The sequence below is a fragment of the Pristiophorus japonicus genome, chromosome 5 (assembly GCF_044704955.1).
Source record: "Pristiophorus japonicus isolate sPriJap1 chromosome 5, sPriJap1.hap1, whole genome shotgun sequence".
Taxonomy (NCBI): domain Eukaryota; kingdom Metazoa; phylum Chordata; class Chondrichthyes; family Pristiophoridae; genus Pristiophorus; species Pristiophorus japonicus.
The window spans coordinates 169,094,733-169,116,584 of record NC_091981.1 but is presented as its reverse complement, the minus strand read 5'-3'; the positions used below and the strand labels follow the sequence as shown (position 1 = coordinate 169,116,584).

Sequence of the window (21,852 nt, the reverse complement as noted above, 5' to 3'; positions counted from 1 at the left end):
TGCAGCAAGCTGAGCCTGCATGAGAGCAGTCAGAGCTTGTATGACAGAAGTCTGAGCTTCCACTGAAACACTCAGATGTTGGGTGTCTTTTGCTTATGCCACAATGGAAGCTGAGACATTGGCCATCAGATCCTACGTCATGCTTCGGTCTACAAGTGTGCTAATGCAGTGGGCCATCACTTCCATGCTGGAAATCATGGGCTCAAAGCTCTGCGCAAAGCCCTGTACAAGGTTGGTGCTGGACTCTTCCATGCTCCTTCACATTGCACTCAGGGTTTCTGACAGGCCTGCCAATGCACCAAACATTTCATTGTGCATACCCATCAGCTTTCTTCTGTAGGCCGCCCCATCGAAGTCATCATCTGAGTCCTCTGCAGCAGAACTCATGTGTCAACTTGCCCTCTGAGGAGCTGGCACCTGCGCTACTCTTGTCCCCTGCCCTGGCTGCAGGCCAACCATGTCTGGTGCCTCATCAGGTGCAGATCCCACGGCTAATCTGTCCTCTAAAGTATGCAGAGTGTCAGTATTTCAGCTGGTGGCTGCGAGTGTGACATCGAGTGACAGTGTGTCTTCATGATCACTCTCTTTCTGCTTCTCCACCAATGTATGGCCAGGATGCAGTTCTTGGCTATCTGGAAGGAGAAAGGCAAAACGGAGGCAGACAAAAAGCAGGAAACTATAGACCAGTTAGCCTAACATCTGCCGTTCGGAAAATGCTGCAGTCCATTATTAAGGAATCAGTAGCAGGACATTTGGAAAAACATAATTCAATCAAACAGAGTCAGCATGGTTTTATGAAAGGGAAATCACGTTTGACAAATTTGCTGGAGTTCTTTGAGGATGTAACGAGCAGGGTGGATGTGGTGTATTTGGATTTCCAGAAGGCATTCGATAAGGTGCCACATAAAAATTTACTGCACAAGATAAAAGTTCACGGGGTTGGAAGTAATATACTTCATGGATAGAAGATTGGCTAACTAACAGAAAACAGAGATTCGTGATAAATGGGCCATTTTCCGGTTGGCAAACAGTGACTAGTTGAGTGCTGCAGGGATCGGAGCTGGGGCCTCAAATATTTACAATTTATATTAATAACATGGATGAAGGGGCCGAGTATAATGTAGCCAGGTTTGCTGATGGTACAAAGATGGGTGGGAAAAGCAAATTGTGAGGAGGACGCAAAAAATCTGCAAAGGGATATAGACAGGCTAAGTGAGTGGGCAAACATTTGGCAGATGGAGTATAATGTGGGAAAATGTGAGGTTATCCACTTTGGTAGGAAAAATAAAAAAGCAAATTATTATTTAAATGGGGAGAGATTAAAAATGCAGTGGTACAGAGGGATCTGGGGATCCTTATACATGAAACACAAAAAGTTAGCAGGCAGATACAGCAAGTAATTAGGAAGGCAAGTGGAATGTTGGCCTTTATTGCAAGGGGGATGGAGTATAAAAATAGGGAAGTCCTGCTGCAACTGTACAGGGCGTTGGTAAGACCACACCTGGAGTACTGCGTACAGTTTTAGTCTCCGTATTTAAGGAAGGATGTACTTGCACTGGAGGCAGTTCAGAGAAGGTTCACAAGGTTGATTCCTGAGATGAACGGGTTGTCATATGAAGAAAGGTTAAGCAGGTCGGTCCTATACTCATTGGAGTTTAGAAGATTTAGAGGTGATCTTATTGAAACATATAAGATTCTGAGGGGGCTTGACAGGGGGTAGATGCAGAGAGGATGTTTTCCCTCGTGGGGGAATCGAGGACGAGGGGGAATAGTTTCAGAATTAGGTGTTGCCCATTTAAAATGAAAATGAGGAGGAATTTTTGGAATTCTCAACCTCAGAGAGCTGTGGAGGCTGGGTCATTGAATATATTTAAGCTGGAGATAGACAAGGGAGTCAAGGATTGCAGGGAATGGGCGGGGAGTTGAGACTAGGATCAGATCATCCATGATCTTATTGAATGGCGGAGCAGGCTCGAGGGGCCAAATGACCTACTCCTGCTCCTATTTCTTATGTTCTTATGAAAAAGAAAGGGAAGTCTCTCATTGAATGTGGTGCAATGTGTTTGATGTGCCTTTCATGGTTGAATAGCTAACAGTGTGTGCAAGCTGTGAGATTTGGATGTGGGCTTGCAGCAGTGGTACATGTGTGAGGGGGAGATGGAGCATATGAATATGAGCTATGAGTCGTGATAGATAGAGATTGTTGACAGGTGAGTAATGGGGTGTGGTGAATTGAGCAGTCTGTGAAGCTAGTGATGCAGTTTGTGGGATATGGCATTTGAATATGAATTCACTGACCTTGGCTATTCATGTGAGGTCATTAAACTTCTTGCACTGCACTTGCTTACCACACTTGCTTATCGGGAAATCACATAATTATATAGAAGGTACAGCCATTCGGCTGAAGCTAAGGTTTGTACTCCACATGAGCCTCCTCCCACTCTGATTATCTCTTTGCACCCTGCCCCCATAATCTTCCATTCCCTTCTCCCTCATGTATACATCAAGCCTCCCGTTAAGTGCCTCGTGTTAACTGTTTCAACCACTGACACAGTGGCATTGTGATTTTCTGTCCCTATGGATGGAAATTTATTGGCAGCATACCAGTGATTTCTTGATATTTGCAACCAGAGGACAAGGACCCCCACTGACAGCACAAACTCGGAAAATTATGCCAGAAGTGTCTTGCACTCCAATTTTTTTCTCCTTCCTTGTGAGGAAATACTTCTCAATGACAGCAGTTGAAATTAGGAACTAATGATGTGGTGAGCTTTGACATATTATGGGCTACAATTTCCTTTGTGTGTAAGGTTAAACAAAACATCCTTTATTAACCTATCAGGATAAATTTCACGAAAGATGTCTTTTTTATCTTTGCATACAAAAGAAAATATATGTTTCCTTTTGTACCTCACTGCCATCCAGATTACATTTTTAAAATGGCAGTTGCCACATGCAAAAAGAATTAGCAACTCACTGAGCCCAATAAATGCCATATCATTCAAAGGAGCCAGCTTAAAAATAGTCTTAAATTTAACAATTATACCCTTACTCCCCATTTTGCTCCATAGTTTGGACTCTTCAGTCAATAAATTCATAAAAATTTGAATAATCATATAGTCTGGTCAAAATTAGACCAATGGCAAATTAATGTGAGCCCCGGAAGAATATATTTTGCTTCTTTGACCCTCATTCTTATAGGAAAAGTTTGTTTCCCGGTTTCTTAAAATGATAGTTGGAACAACATGGCTTTCATTCATAATTCTCTGTCGATCTTGCTAAAGTGTTCAGCTGATTTCGATTGATTCTGGTATCACTTTAAGGGTTCAAATTCTATCATTTGAACTCATACAGCACTAAAATATTAAATTCACAACAAATGTTGGCCCTGAAATCCCGGTTCTGGGCTTTCCGGCAGCGTCACCTGAAAAGAAGAGAAAAGATGTGCACTTAGCTTTAGCTCGGGCGCCCATCAGCGATTGCAGTTTTAGGTGACTTCTGCATGCGCATCGGAGCATGTGCACGTTTGAACGGACATAGAGCTGGAGCTGGAGTCACGTGGGCCTGGACACCCAATCAAGGTAAAGTATTTTCTCATTCATAATAATGGGAACTCCGTAAGTAGGATTATTATGAATGAGAACCCCCCCCAAACACCTAAACACAAATTTACAAAAAAAACACCCCACATATTTAACATTAATTTAAATTAAAGTTAATAAATGTGTTAGAAAAAATATTTTTTTTTTAAAAAGTTTTGTAATTAGAGTTTAAAATAAACTTACCTTAGTGGGCAGGATTTTTCACATAAAAATGTGTTTTTAATTTTTATTTTATATGTTTTTTATACATTTTACAACTCTTATGCTGGTAAAAGTATGCTATGCGCCTGCTTTTACCAGACGCAAGAGCTTTAAGGACATTCGCTGGGCAAGAGATGGACAAATAGCGCAATCTCACCAATGCGAATGTTCTTGCTGCTGAGATGTGTTGGATCTGTCAAACCAGAAGTTGACAGATCGAAAAGCCGGTTTTCAGCCCATGCGCATTGTGTGCCGAAAATAGTCTTTTGTGTAAAGGAGTGACCTCTGAAAGAGTACACCAGTCAGGGAACGGTGAGCTCAGGTAATGAAGTAGCAGTTACATATCACTGGGGATAGAAGTTGAAGTTGGGTTAGTTTCATGAAGGAAAATAGTCCACAGTGGGACATCAGTCTCAGTCATGATGTTTCACTGTATACAATGATTTTTATTTTTACATTTTCTGATATTGTGCAGTCATTCTCAAGTAAGGTGCAGTGTCACAAGCAGTACGTACTCAACCTGTTTACATTATTTACACTGTGATAGGAGGGAGTAGAATTATTCTGGTTGCTATGCAGAGGAACATTAGAAATATATATTTTAGTGCACTTAAAATTTAGAATGTGGAATGCCTTACAAGAAACAGTGCTGAAAACAGAATCCATAATAGCTTTTAAAAAGAAAGTGGATAAATACTTGAAAAAGAAAAACGTAAAAGGGAATGGAATAAGGGCAGGCGTAGAGGACTAACCCTAGATAGTTGAAACAGGTGCGATTAGCCAAAGTGTTTGTTTTCTGCATGGCGGGGTTTAATAAGAGGTGTTTCCCAGGGTTCTGCACAGGGGCCTTAGCTTTTCACCATATTAATTAGATTAAGTGAGTGGGCAAAACTATGGCAGATGAAGTTCAATGTGGGAAAGTTTGTGGTCATTCACCAAAGGATATGGTACCTTTTATAACCTCAGGATGTTCCAAAGTGCATCACAACCAATTAAGTGCTTTTGAAGTAGTCACTGTTATAATGTAGGAAAATACAGCAGCCAATTTGCAAACATTAATGTTCCACAAACAGCAATGAGATCAATAATGAGATTTGGAGTCTGTTTTGGTCGAGGTATAATGTCATGGAATCTATTACGTCCACCTGAGAGGGCAGACAGGGCCTCATTTTCATGTCTCATCTAGCAGTTAACACCTTTGTAAGATTCCTTCAACACTGCATTGAAATGTCAACCTGGATTATATGATCAAATCTCTGGAATGGAGCTTGAACCTACAACCATACAAACTTAAAGGTGAGAGTGCTACCAGTAATTCCAGGCCAGCGCTCAAGGAGTTGCTGATGGTGTGATCCCATAGCAGTAAGCTGTCCATAATTTGACAATAATTAAAAGCCTCATACAGGGCTCAATTTTCCTCAAAGCTTTTTTTTGGCGTACTTGAAGAGTTGCGCCCGTTTTTTGGGGGCCCAAGTACGCCAAATAAAAATGTTCTAAGTTTCCTCGTTGGATTTCTTCATTTTGGTGCAGCCTAACCTGTCCTTTAGTTTTGGGGGTGGAGCCTTGATCTGCGCCAAAAAGATCAGGTTGCCACGGCAACCAGTGACACAATGCGAGCTGAGGCTGCAAAGTGAAACATATAGCTAGCTCACAACACAGTAAAACACATTGCGTCAATTTAAAAACACATTAAAATATGCTGCAGCAACATACCTTCAATTATTAAAGTCCCCCCCACACCCCGCCCCCCCCCCCCCCCCGCCGATGTCGGTGCCAGTCCCCGCCCCTATCCCAGGCCAAAGGGCTTGCTGGTCTGCTTCCCTAGCCTACCGCGAGCCCCGAGCTCCTTGCCGGTACCAGTCCAGCTTCCCCGCCCGCCCTGAGCCCCGAGTGCCTTGCCGGACCGCTCCCCCGCCCATATTCCAGGCCAAATGGCCTCCGGCCTCCCGATCCCTGCACCTAACTACACCCGAAAGGCTTCCCACCCTCTCTCTCCTCCCCCACCCTCCCCTCTCTCTCCCCCACTCACCCTCTCTCTCTCCCCCCCCTTCTCTTTTCCCTCCTCCGCTCTCTCCCCCTCTCACTTACCTTTCCTGTTACTGCTGTCCGGGCATCTGCTGCACTTACCTGCGCCAATTTCTTTAACACTCCAGAAGGTTTTTCTGCAGAGGTCACATATGCTGGCTGAAGAAGAACTGGAGTAACTCTCAGCTGGCCAAACTTGTCTAAATGGCCAGAATTGGCGCGGGTGGCAGGTTATGCCCCCTTTGGCTAAAAAAGAACTTACCTAAAAAAATCGTAACAAACTGGTGCCAATTGATTGGGCAAATTGTTTTTTTAACTTAGGCCAAAAAAAGCAGCCTGCTCCAAAAAAATGACGCAAATCACTGGGAAAAATTGAACCCTGACAGAGAGGTCATAAGCATGGATGTTGCAGCAAAGTGTTGGCTTAAAGTACACGGTTTATGCTGATACTAAGTAATAAAAATATGAACATTTTATTCTCAATCACCAGCAAAATTTAACCAATCTATTTAAAGCAAAAAACCTCTATTTTTTCAGACACTTTACGCATAGTGAACTTCCTGATATCTTCAAGTTCATGAATGCACAAGAAAATAAAAGTGTGATCAGTGTAAATTATTTCTACTGTCCTGAAACAAATGGCAGGGATGGCATTTGCCTTCCGGGCACCCCGTGAAAGGTTTGATTTGGAGCACCACCCCTGACTTCACCAATAATGGGGAAGATTCAGACAGACCAGCCGTGCAGAAACAGAGTGCGGTAGGCTGAGAGCCCAGGCTGACCAACGCTGCCAGCGGCGATTGGTTACAGGGACTGGATCCGCACAAGACCATGGGTTGCACAGCTCCAGCGGCATTCCTAACAAATGGGATGAAGTGTGAATTGACACTCACATGTGATACTGAGTCAAGCCCTTAGTTGCTGGAATTAAAATACAAATAAAATGAATATACTTACATTTATATAGTGGCCATTTTCAGCTTCATGTCATAGGTGGCAATCTGGGACTGCAGATCGCCTGCCCATTATAGAACTCCCCCCCGAATTTCATTCCAGTGATTTCAATGGAATGAAGAGTGGATGGGTTCTGTAACAGCCAGGCAATCTGCTCCACCAGATTACCACCCATGCCCTGAAAATTATAATTTACCCCAGAGTCTTATTACATAGTCCAAACATCTCAAGCATTTCACACGATGATTTAAGATTTCTTATTGTTCCAGTAATCATTCCTTCACTTAAACTTTTTCAGATGGTCCCTATGATTTGACGGTGAAGTCTGAACCTCGATTCAAAGTTAGTGAAGGGGTGTTTGCTGTTGGACAAGGAGAGCCAGTCTGGTTTAAATGTTCAGCAAATTCCAACCCACCAAATGTCTATTCATGGTTCCAAAAAGCCAACAACAAGACAACACCCATCCAGTGGGGGCCGGTGTTAAATATCAAGTCCGAAACTGTTCCTGAGAAAGCCGACTACATGTGTTGCGTCTACAACAATATTACTGGCAAACGGGATGAAACTCAATTCACACTCATACTCTCTGCTACTGGTATGTATGAGCTTGTTGATATCAACTCATTAAAAGCAGGTTTTTACAGATAATGTGATAATGATTGTTTTTGAAACCGATTTATATAGTCATCACTTGAATGGCAGATTAATTGGATGTAAATGAAGCTTGAAGTGGATTAAATTGATTATATTGTTGATCGTACATTGAATAAGTGATCATTTTCAAACACACAATGGATTTATTCCATTATGTGAATGAGGCATCGACTGAGAATCATTGTAACGTTGCCTTATGGAATGTTAACTCAAGACTATTGGCAAATAAGTGAACTGATTGTGTGGCAAGGGACCGTGACCTCACAGCCCAGGTACAAACAGGAAATAGCCCTCCCTTATTGAGTGAGTCAACTTATTTGTTGAAATAGTAGCTACATTGAACAACTGTGGACCGAGCACCATGTTTCTGATTATTAATTTGTATTGCACCATATTAAGATGTCGTTTCTATGTTATGTGTGAATTGCATTACTGTTACATCTAGGATTCTTAAACTTGTCCAGCAAGCCTCCTGTATTTACTTTACAGGAATATGGACTTTACAGAGAATTATGTAACATTTTACACCACAGAAACAGATCATTCAGCCTAACTGGTCAATGCCGGTGTTATGCTTCACACCATCCTCCTCCCATTCACTCTACCAATGTATCCTTCAACTCCTTTCTCCCTCATGTACTTATCTAGCTTCCATTTAAATGCACCTATGCTAATCACCTCAACCATTCCATGTGGTAGTGAGTTCCACATTCCACTCCTCTGTGTAAAGACGTTTCTCTTGAATTTCTTATTGGATTTATTAGTGTCTATCTTATATTTATGGCTCCTAGTTTTGGAGTCCCCTGCAAGTAGAAATATCTTCCCTACTTCGTCCCATCCTGCTCTCTCACTGACCTTGCCGCCCAGCTTGCCCGCGGGGAGCTAACCTTGCCAATCTCCTCCCCGTTCAACTCACCCCTCCAAGTGCTGACCCTGTGTATGCTGGCAGTGGATCAGCTATCACCGATTCCCTTCAGATCTCCTTGCAGAATGTCCGTTCACTTGTGAACAAGGCCCTTGCCATCCATCAGCTTATCATGGATGATTGCTTTAACATCATGGCACTGGCGGAAATTTGGCTGAGGGGTGATGACACCTTACCTTTAAACAAAACCTCCCCGCCTGGCTTTACCTACCATCACTTGCCCCGCCCAGACCACCGTGGTGGCGGTGTGGCTCTCATCATCAAATCACACCTTGGTCTGCCCCCTACTCCTCCAGCACTTTCTCCTGCTTTGAACATCTCGCCTTATTCCACCACTCTCACCTCTCATTTAAAATTCTCGTTCTCTACCGCCCACTCAAGTATGATAAAAATGTTACCACGGAGATATCTTCACTGTTTTCCCCCCTCAGCCTCTGCACTGAGTGACTTCTCATCCTCGGTGATTTCAAACTCCATCTCAATTCATCATGCTCTCTCTCCTCTGAGTTCACTACTCTCCTGTCCTCCCATAGGGCTCAATATTCCCCAGTGATTTGCGCCATTTTTTTGGAGTAGGCTGCTTTTTTTGGTGTATTGAGTTACATTTTTGACATTTTCTTTTCAAACTTTCTCCCTGCGCTCTGCGCCGCGTAACGGACTTAGTTACAATTTTTCTAGGCCAGTTTTTTTTCACCTCACGGGGGGTGGGTGTTCCCTCATGTCTGCGCCCGTTTTTTCAATTGTTCGCAGTTTGGCCAACATTTTTCTCCATTATGTTGGTGTATCTGGCCGCTCCCAAAAAACCTTCTGGTGAGTTAAGAAACCAGCGCACATTCACAAATCTGCGCTGAAAAGACGCTATTGTTTTTAAATCGAAGATTTTGGAGGGAGTCAAGAACACTGTCAAAATCAATAATAAAGTTCAACTTTTTTTTACTTGTCAACATAGAAGTGTAAATTGGTTGGATTTCACAAGTTTTCTTATGTTTTAACTCACTCACACGCCACCACCAAACATCTTGAAGAAGGCCTGGAGAGTTGTAGGTTTGGCCGGCAGAATCTGCCTCACACCTGGACACAACGGCTCGGGGTTCGGCTACAAAACAAGCCGTGGGGGGCGGGGGGGCGGATGGGGGGCAAGAGAGGAGAGGAGGGAGAGATAACCGATCTTACGGCTTGTAGCCCGGGGAGGGAGAGAGAGAGAGACGATCTTACGGCTTGTAGCCCGTGGAGGGAGAGAGATAGCCGATCTTACGGCTTGTAGCTCAGGGAGCGAGAGGGAGAGAGATAGACGATCTTACGGCTTGTAGCCCGTGGAGGGAGAGAGATAGCCGATCTTACGGCTTGTAGCTCAGGGAGGGAGAGGGAGAGAGATAGCCGATCTTACGGCTTGTAGCCCGGAGAAGGAGCGAGGTAACCGATCTTACGGCTTGTAGCTCAGGGAGGGAGAGGGAGAGAGACAGCCGATCTTACGGCTTGTAATCCGGAGAAGGAGCGAGGTAGCCGATCTTACGGCTTGTAGCTCAGGGAGGGAGAGGGAGAGAGATAGCCGATCTTACGGCTTGTAGCTCAGGGAGGGAGAGGGAGAGAGATAGCCGATTTTACGGCTTGTAACCCGGAGAAGGAGCGAGATAGCCGATCTTACAGCTTGTAGCTCAGGGAGGGAGAGGGAGAGAGATAGCCGATCTTACGGCTTGTAGCCTGGGGATGGAGAGAGAACCAGTGGATGTGGTGTATTTGGACTTTCAAAAGGCTTTTGACAAGGTCCCACACAAGAGATTAGTGTGCAAAATTAAAGCACATGGTATTGGGGGGTAATGTACTGACATGGATAGAGAACTGGTTGGCAGACAGGAAGCAAAGAGTAGGAATAAATGGGTCCTTTTCAGAATGGCAGGCAGTGACTAGTTGGGTATCGCAGGGCTCAGTGCTGGGACCCCAGCTATTTACAATATACATTAATGATTTAGACAAAGGAATTGAATGTAATATCTCCAAGTTTGCAGATGACACTAAGCTGGGTGGCAGTGTGAGCTGTGAGGAGGATGCTAAGAGGCTGCAGGGTGACTTGGACAGGTTAGGTGAGTGGGCAAATGCATGGCAGATGCAGTATAATGTAGATAAATGTGAGGTTATCCACTTTGGTGACAAAAACAGGAAGGCAGAATATTATCTGAATGGTGACAGATTAGGAAAATGGGAGCTGTAACGAGACCTGGGTGTCATGGTACATCAGTCATTGAAAGTTGGCAAGCAGGTACAGCAGGCGGTGAAGAAGGCAAATGGCATGTTGGCCTTCATAGCGAGAGGATTTGAGTATAGGAGCAGGGAGGTCTTACTGCAGTTGTACAGGGCCTTGATGAGGCCACACCTTGAATATTGTGTACAGTTTTGGTCTCCTAATCTGAGGAAGGACATTCTTGCTATTGAGGGAGTGCAGCGAAGGTTCACGAGACTGATTCCTGGGATGGCAGGACTGACATATGAAGAAAGATTTGATTGACTAGGCTTATATTCAATGGAATATAGAAGAATGAGAGGGGATCTCATAGAAACATATAAAATTCTGATGGGATTGGACAGGTTAGATGCAGGAAGAATGTTCCTGATGTTGGGGAAGTCCAGAACCAGGGATCACAGTCTAAGGATAAAGGGTAAGCCAATTCGGACCAAGATGAGGAGAAACTTCTTCACTCAGAGAATTGTGAATCTGTGGAATTCTCTACCACAGTGAGTTGTTGAGGCCAGTACATTAGAGATATTCAGAAGGGAGCCCTTACGGCTAAAGGGATCAAGGGGGATGGAGAGAAAGCAGGAATGGGGTACTAAAGTTGCATGATCAGCCATGATCATATTGAATGATGGTGCAGGCTCGAAGGGCCAAATGTCCTACTCCTGCACCTATTTTATATGTTTCTATGTTTCTATAGCCGATCTTACGGCTTGTAGCCCGGGGAGGGGGAGAGATAGCAGGGCTTGTAGCCCGGGGAGAGGGTGGGAGTGAGAGGTCACAAAACTCAAGGGAGGAGAGAGAGGAGAGGTCACAAGATCTTTGTGTGTGGTCCATCCATACTGACCTTAAGGAGAGAGAGAACTGCGATCCTGCGCTGCCTGCTCTCCTGCCGTTTTGAGCTTCTTTGAAAGTTTAACTTTAAGAATGGGGGCAATACTGACAATGCCATACCACGTGCGAGCCTTCTGCATCATGGTGCGACATAGGAGACAATTGATTAGAGCTCATCACATCAGGAACATTAGAGCCTGTAGGATGCTTGGCAGGAGGCCTTACCCACCTCGGGTATACGAGACAGGCGTTCGTACCTGCACCTGAGTGATGCAGACGGTGTTAGAAGGCTGTGTTTCAGCAAAGAATTTGTCAGTGAAATCTGTGAGTTGGTGAAACCAGACCTGCAGCCGAGAAGCGTCAGGACGACTGCTTTGTCAGTTGAAGTGAAGGTTACAGCTGCACTTTCATTCTATGCCTCCGGATCGTTTCAAGCTACAACTGGGATGTGTGTGCCATCTCTCAGCAAGTAACACATATCTCCATTCGCCAGGTCACGGCTGCACTGTATGCGTGGAGGAATGACTTCATCAAATTCCCCATGACCGCCCAAGTGATCCATGACAGGGCTGTGGGCTTCTCAAGGATTGCTGGTTTCCCAACGGTCCCAGCGACTGTTGTTGCTTCTCCCAACAGTCCTGTTACCTCATCACTCACCCCACTGATGCACTCAATGACATCATCTGAACCACATCTGTTACATCCTGCATCTCAGGAGAGCGTGGTCGAGCTCTCCTTCCCCTCCTCACCCTGGGTGTGTCTCACTGTACCCCACTACTGGGACCCGCAACCTCGGAAGGTGTGAAACCATGGAATGTCCCACCAACACTCAAACCACTAGTCACAGAAGGGGCTGGCACCTCCATGAGCGGCACGTCTTCAATATTCAGTACAACAGTGGGAGCTTCATCCAGCTCAGTCCACTCCCCCTCCCCCCATGTTCTTGGTCTGGAAGGTTGGATTGTAAGATGTTCTCCTGTTCAGGCTCATCCTCGTCTGAGTCTTCTTCTGCATCGTCAGGGTTGGCCTCCAGTTCTGCAAAATATAACAGAACAGATAAATGGTTAGCAGCAGAGGAGGGGGCAGGATGGGTGGCATGAGTATGCTCACACATCGCAGGCCAGGCAGCAGGTTGATTTAGAGGACCACAATGAATTTGCAGGACTTACCCTCTCCCTCGAGTGTGGGCCCAGCTTGTGCAGTACTGATTGTTTTTCTCCAGGCAGGGCCCATCAAAGCAGCAACCCTCTCTTCCAAGGGTGTCAGTGGGTGCAGATTTGCCGGGCCGCCTCCTGTTCGAATTCTTTCCCTTTTGTTATGTGGCACTTTCCTCTGCAAAGATGAAAATGCAACTTTTTAGAGAGGGTGTCTTTCTGCTGGGTGGGACATATATAGCTGGTCACATTTACAATTGCACTGAATAAATGAAAATATTACTTACACTAACTACTTGGCCAAGGTCCTGCCATTTCTTTTTACACTGGCTTCCAGATCTCGTGGTGGTCACCATTGCACAGTAATCTTCTGCAACTTGGTTCCAGCATTTCTTCATTTCTTTTGGTGGAACTTTTATGCTGGTATCCAGCTCCTGCCATCTGTTCTCAATCACAGTAACTAGTGCCTCCACTTCTTCTAACAAGAAATTCTTGGTCCTTGGTCCACGTTGCATCTTGTATTGTTGCAGCTGCAATTTTTCCAATGCTCTCACACAGCACTCCTTCTCACACACACACAACTAGCTCTTGAAAAATGGCCGTTTTCCAAATCCGAGCTGTACTGAGCATGCGCGTCCATTGGAACGACGTCAAAAGCGTAATTTTGTTTCCGCGCATGTGCAGATGGTGCGGTATTGTTTTTTGGTGCAGACAGCAGGCTCCACCCCCGAGGTGACTGGACACACTGCGCGGTGCCAAATTTGAATTATACATCGGGGAAAGTTTGGCAAAATATTTCTGGCGCATTTCTGGCCTAGAAAACTCAGCGTAACTCTGGCAATGTGCCAGAAAACCGGCTTGAGGAAAATTGAGCCCTTAATCTCTCCCTCCATGTGAATTCCTCAACTCATATTCACGGCCACCCCCTTGCAATCTCTCGTGGCCTCGCTATTCCTACCGTGTTAATTACAGATAAGGTCATCTCTGACCATTTCCTTGTATCGCTCTCCACCTACATCCTCCTTCCCCCACCCAACCCTATTTCCTTCTGCATTCGCCCCTGGAAAAAACTCTCTCCCAACTCTCTTACAACTGCACTTATCAACTCCAAACTGTCCAAGCTTTGTCCCTCCTTTCACCATGACATTTCTGCAGCCACCGATCTGCTCAGCCACACCCTCACCACCACCTTTGATGCCCTAGTCTGTATTAAAACCATTTCTCTCTCTCACCCTGGCCGTTCGCCCTGGTACAGCCCTCATCTTCGCTCCCTCAAGTCCAAGAGGCGCAGACTTGAACGGATGTGGCGGACAACTGGTTTAGCCATTCACCGCCAGATCTGGTTGGACCACATAAAGCATTATCGGTTCCTACTCCTGTCTGCCAAACTGCTCACTATTCCAGAATCATTCTGAAATGCAAAGATAACCCCCGGCTACTACTCTCTACTGCTAACTTTCTTTTTAAACCCCTCGCCCCTGTCACCACTCCCCTCCAACAACAAGTGTGAGGAGCTCATGGACTTCTTTGTCTCAAAGATTGAGACCATTCAATCATCTGCCTCTTCCAGTTCCCTTCCTTCCCCTAGCCCACAGGGGCAAAGTTCCTCTGAGGTTCCCCCTTGCCCTAGTTCTAAACTCGCTTCTTTCCCTAGTTTCTCTCTGATCTCCCCTCTTGATCTCTCCAAGCTCATCTTGTCCATGAAACGTACTTGCTGCTGCCTTGACCCTATTCCCACTAAACTGCTGACCACCCAACTTCCTTTTCTGGCTTCCATGTTAGCCGACATTGTTAACGGTTCTCTCTCCTCGGTCACTGTCCCCGCTCCTTCAAATCTGCCATCATCACCCCTCTCCTCAAAAAACTAACCCTTGACCCCACTGTGCTTAATAGCTACTGCCCCATCTCCAACCTCCCTTTCCTCTCCAAATTACTTGACGTGTTGTTGCCTCCCAAATTTGTGACCATCTTTCCTGGAACTTGATCTTTGATTCCCTTCAATCTGGTTTTCGCCCCTGCCACAGTACCGAAACGGCTCTCATCAAAGTCACAAATTAAATCCTTTGTGACTGTAACAAGGGTAAACTATCCCTCCTCATCTTCCTGGACCTGTCTGCAGCCTTTGACATGGTTGACCACTTCATCCTCCTCCAACGCCTCTCCATCATTGTCCAGCTGGGTGGGACTGCACTCGCCTGGTTCCATTCCTATCTATCTACTCGTTGCCAGAAAATCTCCTGCAGTGGCTTCTCTTCCCAATCCCACATCGTTACCTCTAGTTTCCCCAAGGATCTATTCTTGGCCCCCTCCTATTTCTCATCTATATGCTGTCCCTTGGCGACATCATCTGAAAACACGGCGTCAGTTTCTATATGTACACTGACGACACCCAGCCCGACCTCGCCACCACTTCTCTTGACCCCTTGATGGTCTCTAAATTGTCAGACTGATGAGTATTATGAGCTTGAGTATTATGAGCAGAAATGTTCTCCAATTGGGAAGACTGAAGCCATTGTCATTGGTCCCCACCACGAATTGCATTCCCTAACCACTGACTCCCCCACATCTACCTGAGGCTAAACCAGACTCTTCGCACCTAGGCGTCATATTTGAACCTGAAATGAGTTTCCGGCCACATATCCGTGGCATAATTAAAACAGCTTATTTCCACCTCCATAACATTGCCCGCCTCCGCCCCTGCCTCAGCTCATCAGCTGCTGAAATCCTCATCCATGCCTTTGTTACCTCTAGACTTGACTACTTCAAGTCAAGACTAGGCTGGCCTCCCACATTCTGCCCTATGTAAACTTGAGTTCATCCAAAACTCGGCAGCTCGCGTCCTACCTAGTACCAAGTCCCGATCACCCATCACCCCTGTGCTCGCTGACCTACGTTGGTTCCCGGTTAAGCAATGCCTCGATTTCAAAATTCTCATCCTTGTTTACAAATCCCTCCATGGCCTCACCCCTCCCTATCTCTGTAATCTCTTTCAGCCTCACAACCCAGTGCGATGTCTGCGCTCCTCAAATTTTGCCCTCTTGAGTATTATGTTCAGAATAACTCCAAAGACTGTGTTGTAAGCTCAAACCATTGTGACCTTGGTCTCTTTAATGTAACTCCAAAGTGAGGAAGCAGCCTGGTGGATTGCCTTTTATTCCTGCTTGCCCAAGGTGCACAGGTGACCCTTAGGTCTCCAACAGGTGTGCCCCCTGGTGACAAATCTTACACATTGGTGAGGTTTGCATACATAACATCACTCTCCCCCATATGTACAAGTTATTTACAGGTTGAGGCGATCTGGCGCTCTGCGTTCCCGGGTTGATCGCCTGAGTTGAAGTCCTGGCATGGGTGAGTTGGTCAGCTCAGTGCTGCACGGCAGCGCGGCTGGTCTGATCGGAGTGTTGGACACGGTGGGTTCATCCTTATAATTGACAGCGAGGTCGATTGCTGGTTGGGTGTGTGTTGGTGGATGATAGATGGTAAAGTCTTCTTCAAACTGTTCTTGGTTGTCAGCGAATCGCTGTTTGGTCTGATCCAAGTGCTTTCTGCACATTTGCCCATTCGACAGTTTAATAACAAACACTCTATTCCCCTCCTTGGCTAAAGCAGTGCCAGCAATCCATTTGGAACCATGACCGTAATTGAAACAAACACAGGATCATTAACCTCAATGTCACGTGATACAGCCGCTCGATCGCCGTACAAGTTATGCCGGTGACGCCGGGTTTCTACGTGATCATTGAGATCCGGGTGGACTAAGGAGAGCCTGGTTTTGAGTGTTCTCTTCATTAACAATTCTGCAGGGGGAACCCCGCTGAGCGAGTGGGGGCGCGTCCGTTTGCTGAGCAGGACCCGAGATAACCAGGTCTGCAGAGAGCCATCCGTTACGCGTTTCAAGCTCTGCTTGATGGTTTGGACTGCCCGTTCCGCTTGACCATTGGATGCGGGCTTAAATGGGGCAGACCTGACATGCTTAATGCCAATGCAGGTCATGAACTCGTTGAATTCTGAGCTGGTGAAACACGGTCCATTGTCACTAACAAGGACGTCGGGCAAACCATGGGTGGCGAACATGGCCCGGAGGCTTTCAAGGGTGGCAGTGGACGTTCATGATGACATTATTATACATTCAATCTACCTAGAGTAGGCGTCCACTGCTTCCAGAAATGTCTTTCCTTGAAAAGGGCCAGCAAAATCTACTTGGACCCTGGTTTGCAGGACCATGACCACAGGTTCAGTGGGGCCTCCCAGGGTGTGTTGCTCAACTGTGAGCAAGTGTTACATTGGTGTACGCATGACTCCAATTCGAAGTCAATGCCGGGCCACTAAACATGCGACCTGGCGATAGCCTTCATCATGACTATGCCTGGGTAGGTACTGTGTAGGTCGCATATAAATGTTTCCCTGCCTTTCTTTGGCAAAACCACGCAATTCCCCCATAGGGGACATTCTGATTGGATGGATAATTCATCCTTACGTGAGTGGAACAGCTTAATTTCATTTTGTATTTCCCCAGGAATCGCCGACCAGTTTCCATTAAGGATGCAGCTTTTTACTAGTGATAGCACAGGTCTTGCCTAGACCAGGTCCTGATCTGGCGAGCCATGACTGGTGACCCCTCGCTCTCAAAAGCATCCATTACAAGAAGCAAGTCTGCAGGTTGCGCCATTTCTACCCCAGTGGTGGGCAATGGTAGCCGACTGAGTGTGTCAGCGCAGTTCTCAGTGCCTGGTCTGTGACGGATTACATAATCATATGCAGACAATGTTAGTGCCCATCTTTGGATGTGGGATGAAGCATTGGTGTTGATACCTTTGCTTTTTGAGAGCAGCGAAGTAAGCGGTTTGTGGTCGGCTTCGAGCTCGAACCGAAGACCAAATAGGTATTGGTGCATTTTCTTAACCCCGTATACACATGCTAATGCTTCTTTCTCAACCATACTGTAGCCTCTTTCAGCTTTGGATAAACTTCTGGATGCATATGCAACCAGTTGCAGTTTGCCTGACACATTTGCTTGCTGTAACACACAAACGACCCCGTACAGTGACACATCACAAGCTAGTACTAAACGTTTACATGGGTCATACAATACAAGTAACTTGTTAGAACATAGCAAGGTTTCTGGCCTTATTAAAGGCTGTCTCTTGAGATTTACTCCAAACCCACTCACCACCCTTGCGTAGCAATAAATGCAAGGGTTCCAGCAAAGTGCTCTACCCTGGTAGAAAGTTACCAAAATAGTTGAGGAGTTCCAGGAACGAAGGCAGCTCCGTCACATTCTGTGGTCTGGGTGCATTCTTGATGGCCTCCATCTTGGAGTCCGTGGGTCTGATGCCATCCACTGCAATCTTTCTCCCCAGAAATTCGACCTCTGGCGTCAGGAAAACATACTTGAAGCATTTCAGCCTGAGTCCCACTCTGTCCAGTCACTTGAGAACCTCTTCCAGGTTGTGCAAGTGTTCGATGGTGTCACGACCAGTGATCAAAATGTCGTCTTGGAACACCATGGTGCATGGAACCGATTTCAGGAGACTCTCCATGTTCCTCTGGAAGATAGCCGCAGCCGAGCATCTGTGGTACATGAACAGTCCTTTGTGCCTGTTGATGCACGTCAGTTTCTTTGATGGTTCAGCCAGCTCCTGTGTCATGTAAGCAGAGGTTAGATCTAGCTTGGTGAATCACTTTCCCCCTGCTAGCGTTGCGAATAGGTCCTCCGCTTTAGGTAGTGGGTACTGGTCCTGTAACAAGACTCGGTTGATCGTTTCCTTGTAGTGCCCACAGATTCTGACCGTCCCATCGCCCTTTAGCACCAGCACGATTGGACTGGCACACTCGTTGAACTCGACTGGCGATATGATTCCCTCTCGTTGAAGTCTGTCCAGCTCGATCTCGACTTTCTCTCGCGTCATATATGGGACTGCTCGGGCCTTGTGATAAATGGGCCGTGCCCCAGGAAGAAGATGGATCTGCACCTTGGCGCCTGTGAAGTTGCCGATGCCTGGCTCAAAAAACACCAGGAATTTGTTTAGCACCTGGGCGCACGAGGAGTCATCCACCGAAGGCAGTGTTTTGATGTCGTCCCATTTCCATCGGATCTTTCCTAACCAGCTTCTGCCGAACAGCATTGGGCCATCGCCTGGTAAAATCTATAGTGGGAAATCATGCACCATTCCGTCGTATGATACTTTCACTGCCGCACTGCCAATAACAGGTATGAGTTCTTTGGTGTAAGTGCACAGCGTTGAGTGAATCGGGCTCAGTTTTGGCCTTTGTGCCTTGTTGCCCCACAGTTTCTCAAAAACCTTCTGGCTCATGATTGATTGACTCGCCCCCGTGTCCAATTCCATGGAGACTGGAATGCCGTTAAGTTTAATTTTTAACATAATCGGAGGGTTTTTGGTGGTGAACGTGTGTACCCCATACACTTCCTCTTCATCCTCAGGTTGAGTTGCCTCTCCTGCTCGTTCAGCGTGATCTGCGCTGGATCGGTCGTCCTCTGCTGACTTTGCCATGTGGTGGGTCAGAGATCATTTGCACATTCACTGGAGGTGCCCCATTGTTCCACAGCCCTTGCACACATAGTGCTTGAATCAACATTGATGGGCTCTATGACTGCCCCCGCTGTGCCAACAATGGTGTTAATGGATATGCATTCACACCCCACAACATTCTCTGAGTCACCCTAGGCCTGGCCTCTGTGGTCGTGCAGGCCCTGCCATGTACAGTTCTGCTTTCTGAAGACATTATTTTATGCACAGTACTTGCCGGTGAGCTTCGATGCTGTGAAGATATCTGTTTTGTGTTGTCGCTCGTGGATATGAAGGCTATCGTGATGACCTTGCTCAAATCTAGGGATTCGGCAGACAGCAGTTTGCAAAGATTGACCTCGTGGCCGATTCCAAGCATGAAAAAGTCCTGCAACATTTCCCCCAAAGATCCGGCAAATTCGCACTGTCCCGCAAGGCATCTTAGGTCAGCAACAAAGCTCGCCACGTTCTGGCCCTCGGAGCGATGGTACTTGTAAAAGCGATACCTGGCCATTAAGATGCTCTCCTTCGGCTTGAGGTGTTCCCGAATCAGTATGCACGGCTCTGTGTAAGTCTTGTCCATTGGTTTGACCAGTGCCAGAAGATTTTTGACGAGGCCATATATCGAAGACCCACATACGGTGAGGAGAATGGCCCTGCGCTTGACCGCCGTCTCTGCCATGTCCAGCTCGTTGGCCACGAAGTACTGGTTGAGACCTCAACAAAGGCTTCCCAATCATCACCCTCAACAAATCTCTCAAGAAAACCAACGGCAGCCATTACCACGTGAAAGTTCGTGATCTGTAACTCGTCGCCAATTATTATGTTCAGAATAACTCCACAAGACTGTGTTGTAAGCTCAAACCGTTGTGACGTTGGTCTCTTTAATGTAACTCCAAAGTGAGGAAGCAGCGTGGTGGATTGCCTTTTATACCTGCTTGCCCAGGGTGCACAGGTGACCCTTAGGACTCCCACAGGTGCGCCCCCTGGTGGCAAATCTTACACATTGGTGAGATTTGCAGACATAACATAGAGCATCCCTGATTATAACTGCTCAACCATGCCTTCAGCTCTCTAGGTCCTAAGTTCTGGAGCACACTCCCAAAACCTCTCTGCCTCTCGACCTCTCTTTCCTCCTTTAAGACGCTCCTTAAAACCTACCTCTTTGACCAAGCTTTTGGTCATCTGCTGTAATTTCTTCTTATATGGCTGGGTGTCAAATTTATTTGTTTTGTCTTATAACGCTGCTGTGAAACACCTTGGAATGTTTTACTACGTTAAAGGCGCTATATTAATAAAAGTTATTGAACCCCTTCATAATTTTAAAGATCTCTTTTAGGTCACCACACAGCCTCTTTTCAAGAGAAAAGTGCCCCAGCTTGTTCAGTCTTTTCTGATAGTTGTACACCCTCTGTTCTGGTATGATCCTTGTAAATCTATTTTGCACTTCCCCAGTGCTTCTACATCCTTTTTGTAATATGGAGACCAGAACTGTGCCGAGTACTCTTAAGTGTGGTCTACCCAAGAGTGTTTGAAGACTAGCCCCTCAAAACTGCCACCAAGCTCATGGTCTATGGTCTGTAGTAATACCCTCCCTCCTGTATGGATCAGAGACATGGACCATGTACAGTAGACACCTCAAGTCACTGGAGAAATATCATCAACGATGTCTCCGCAAGATCCTACAAATCCCCTGGGAGGACAGGCGCACCAACATCAGCGTCCTCATCCAGGCTAACATCCCCAGCATTGAAGCACTGACCACACTCGATCAGCTCCGCTAGGCAGGCCACATAGTTTGCATGCCAGATACGAGATTCTCAAAGCAAGTGCTCTACTTGGAGCTCCTTCACGGCAAACGAGCCAAAGGTGGGTAGCAGAAACGCTACAAGGACACCCTTAAAGCCTCCCTGATAAAGTGCGACATCCCCACTGACACCTGGGAGTCCCTGGCCAAAGACTGCCCTAAGTGGAGAAAGTGCATCCAGGAGGGCATTGAGGACCTCGAGTCTCAATGTCAAGAGCACGCAGAAATCAAGCGCAGGCATCGGAAAGAGCGTGTGGCAAATCAGTCCCACCCACCCCTTCCACCAACGACTATCTGTCCCACCTGTGACAAAGTCTGTTGCTCTCATATTGGACTGTTCAGCCACCTAAGAACTCACTTCAGGAGTGGAAGCAAGTCTTCCTCGATTCCGAGGGACTGCCTATGGTGATGATGACCCAAGGTTCGATATAAGTTTAACATAAATTCTCTGCTTTTGAATTCTATTCCTCTAGAAATGAAACTCAGTGCTTTATACAAACATTTTATGGCTTTGTTAACACAACACTGATCCTTATGGAACACCACTTCCCACCTTCTGCCAGTCTGCGCAATTACCTGTAACCCCGACTCTCTGTTTTCTGTTTTGCAACCAGCTTGCTTTCCATTCTGTTACTTGTCCCCTGACTCCACGTGTTCTGACTATAGTAATGATGAGTCTACTATGCAATACCTTATCTAAAGCCTTTTGAAAATACATGGGGCCTATATTTGATAGCCCCTGAAAACTGACCCGTGATCGTGATGCGCAATTACCCCGTACCCGTTGGACGTAATGCAAGCAGCATGGCAGCTTTGTGCTGTCTGTTCATTATCATGTTTTCTGTGTGGAGCTAGCGCACGTATCAGCCAGGATCCAAAATCATAACTTGCTCGCATTACTGAAAGCTAGCCTGCACTGTTTAAAGCTAGGCTGCACCT

The 21,852-nt window shown here is 46.3% G+C and overlaps 1 protein-coding gene across 1 annotated transcript in view; it reads left to right on the top strand.

The window, feature by feature from the left end:
* Nucleotides 1-21,852, top strand: part of hepacam2 (HEPACAM family member 2) — a 317,380-nt gene that overhangs the window by 222,354 nt on the left and 73,174 nt on the right. The window contains exon 4 of the mRNA XM_070880003.1: nucleotides 7,081-7,377. Within this exon, the coding sequence (XP_070736104.1) occupies nucleotides 7,081-7,377 (297 nt within the window). The remainder of the gene's footprint in view (nucleotides 1-7,080; nucleotides 7,378-21,852) is intronic.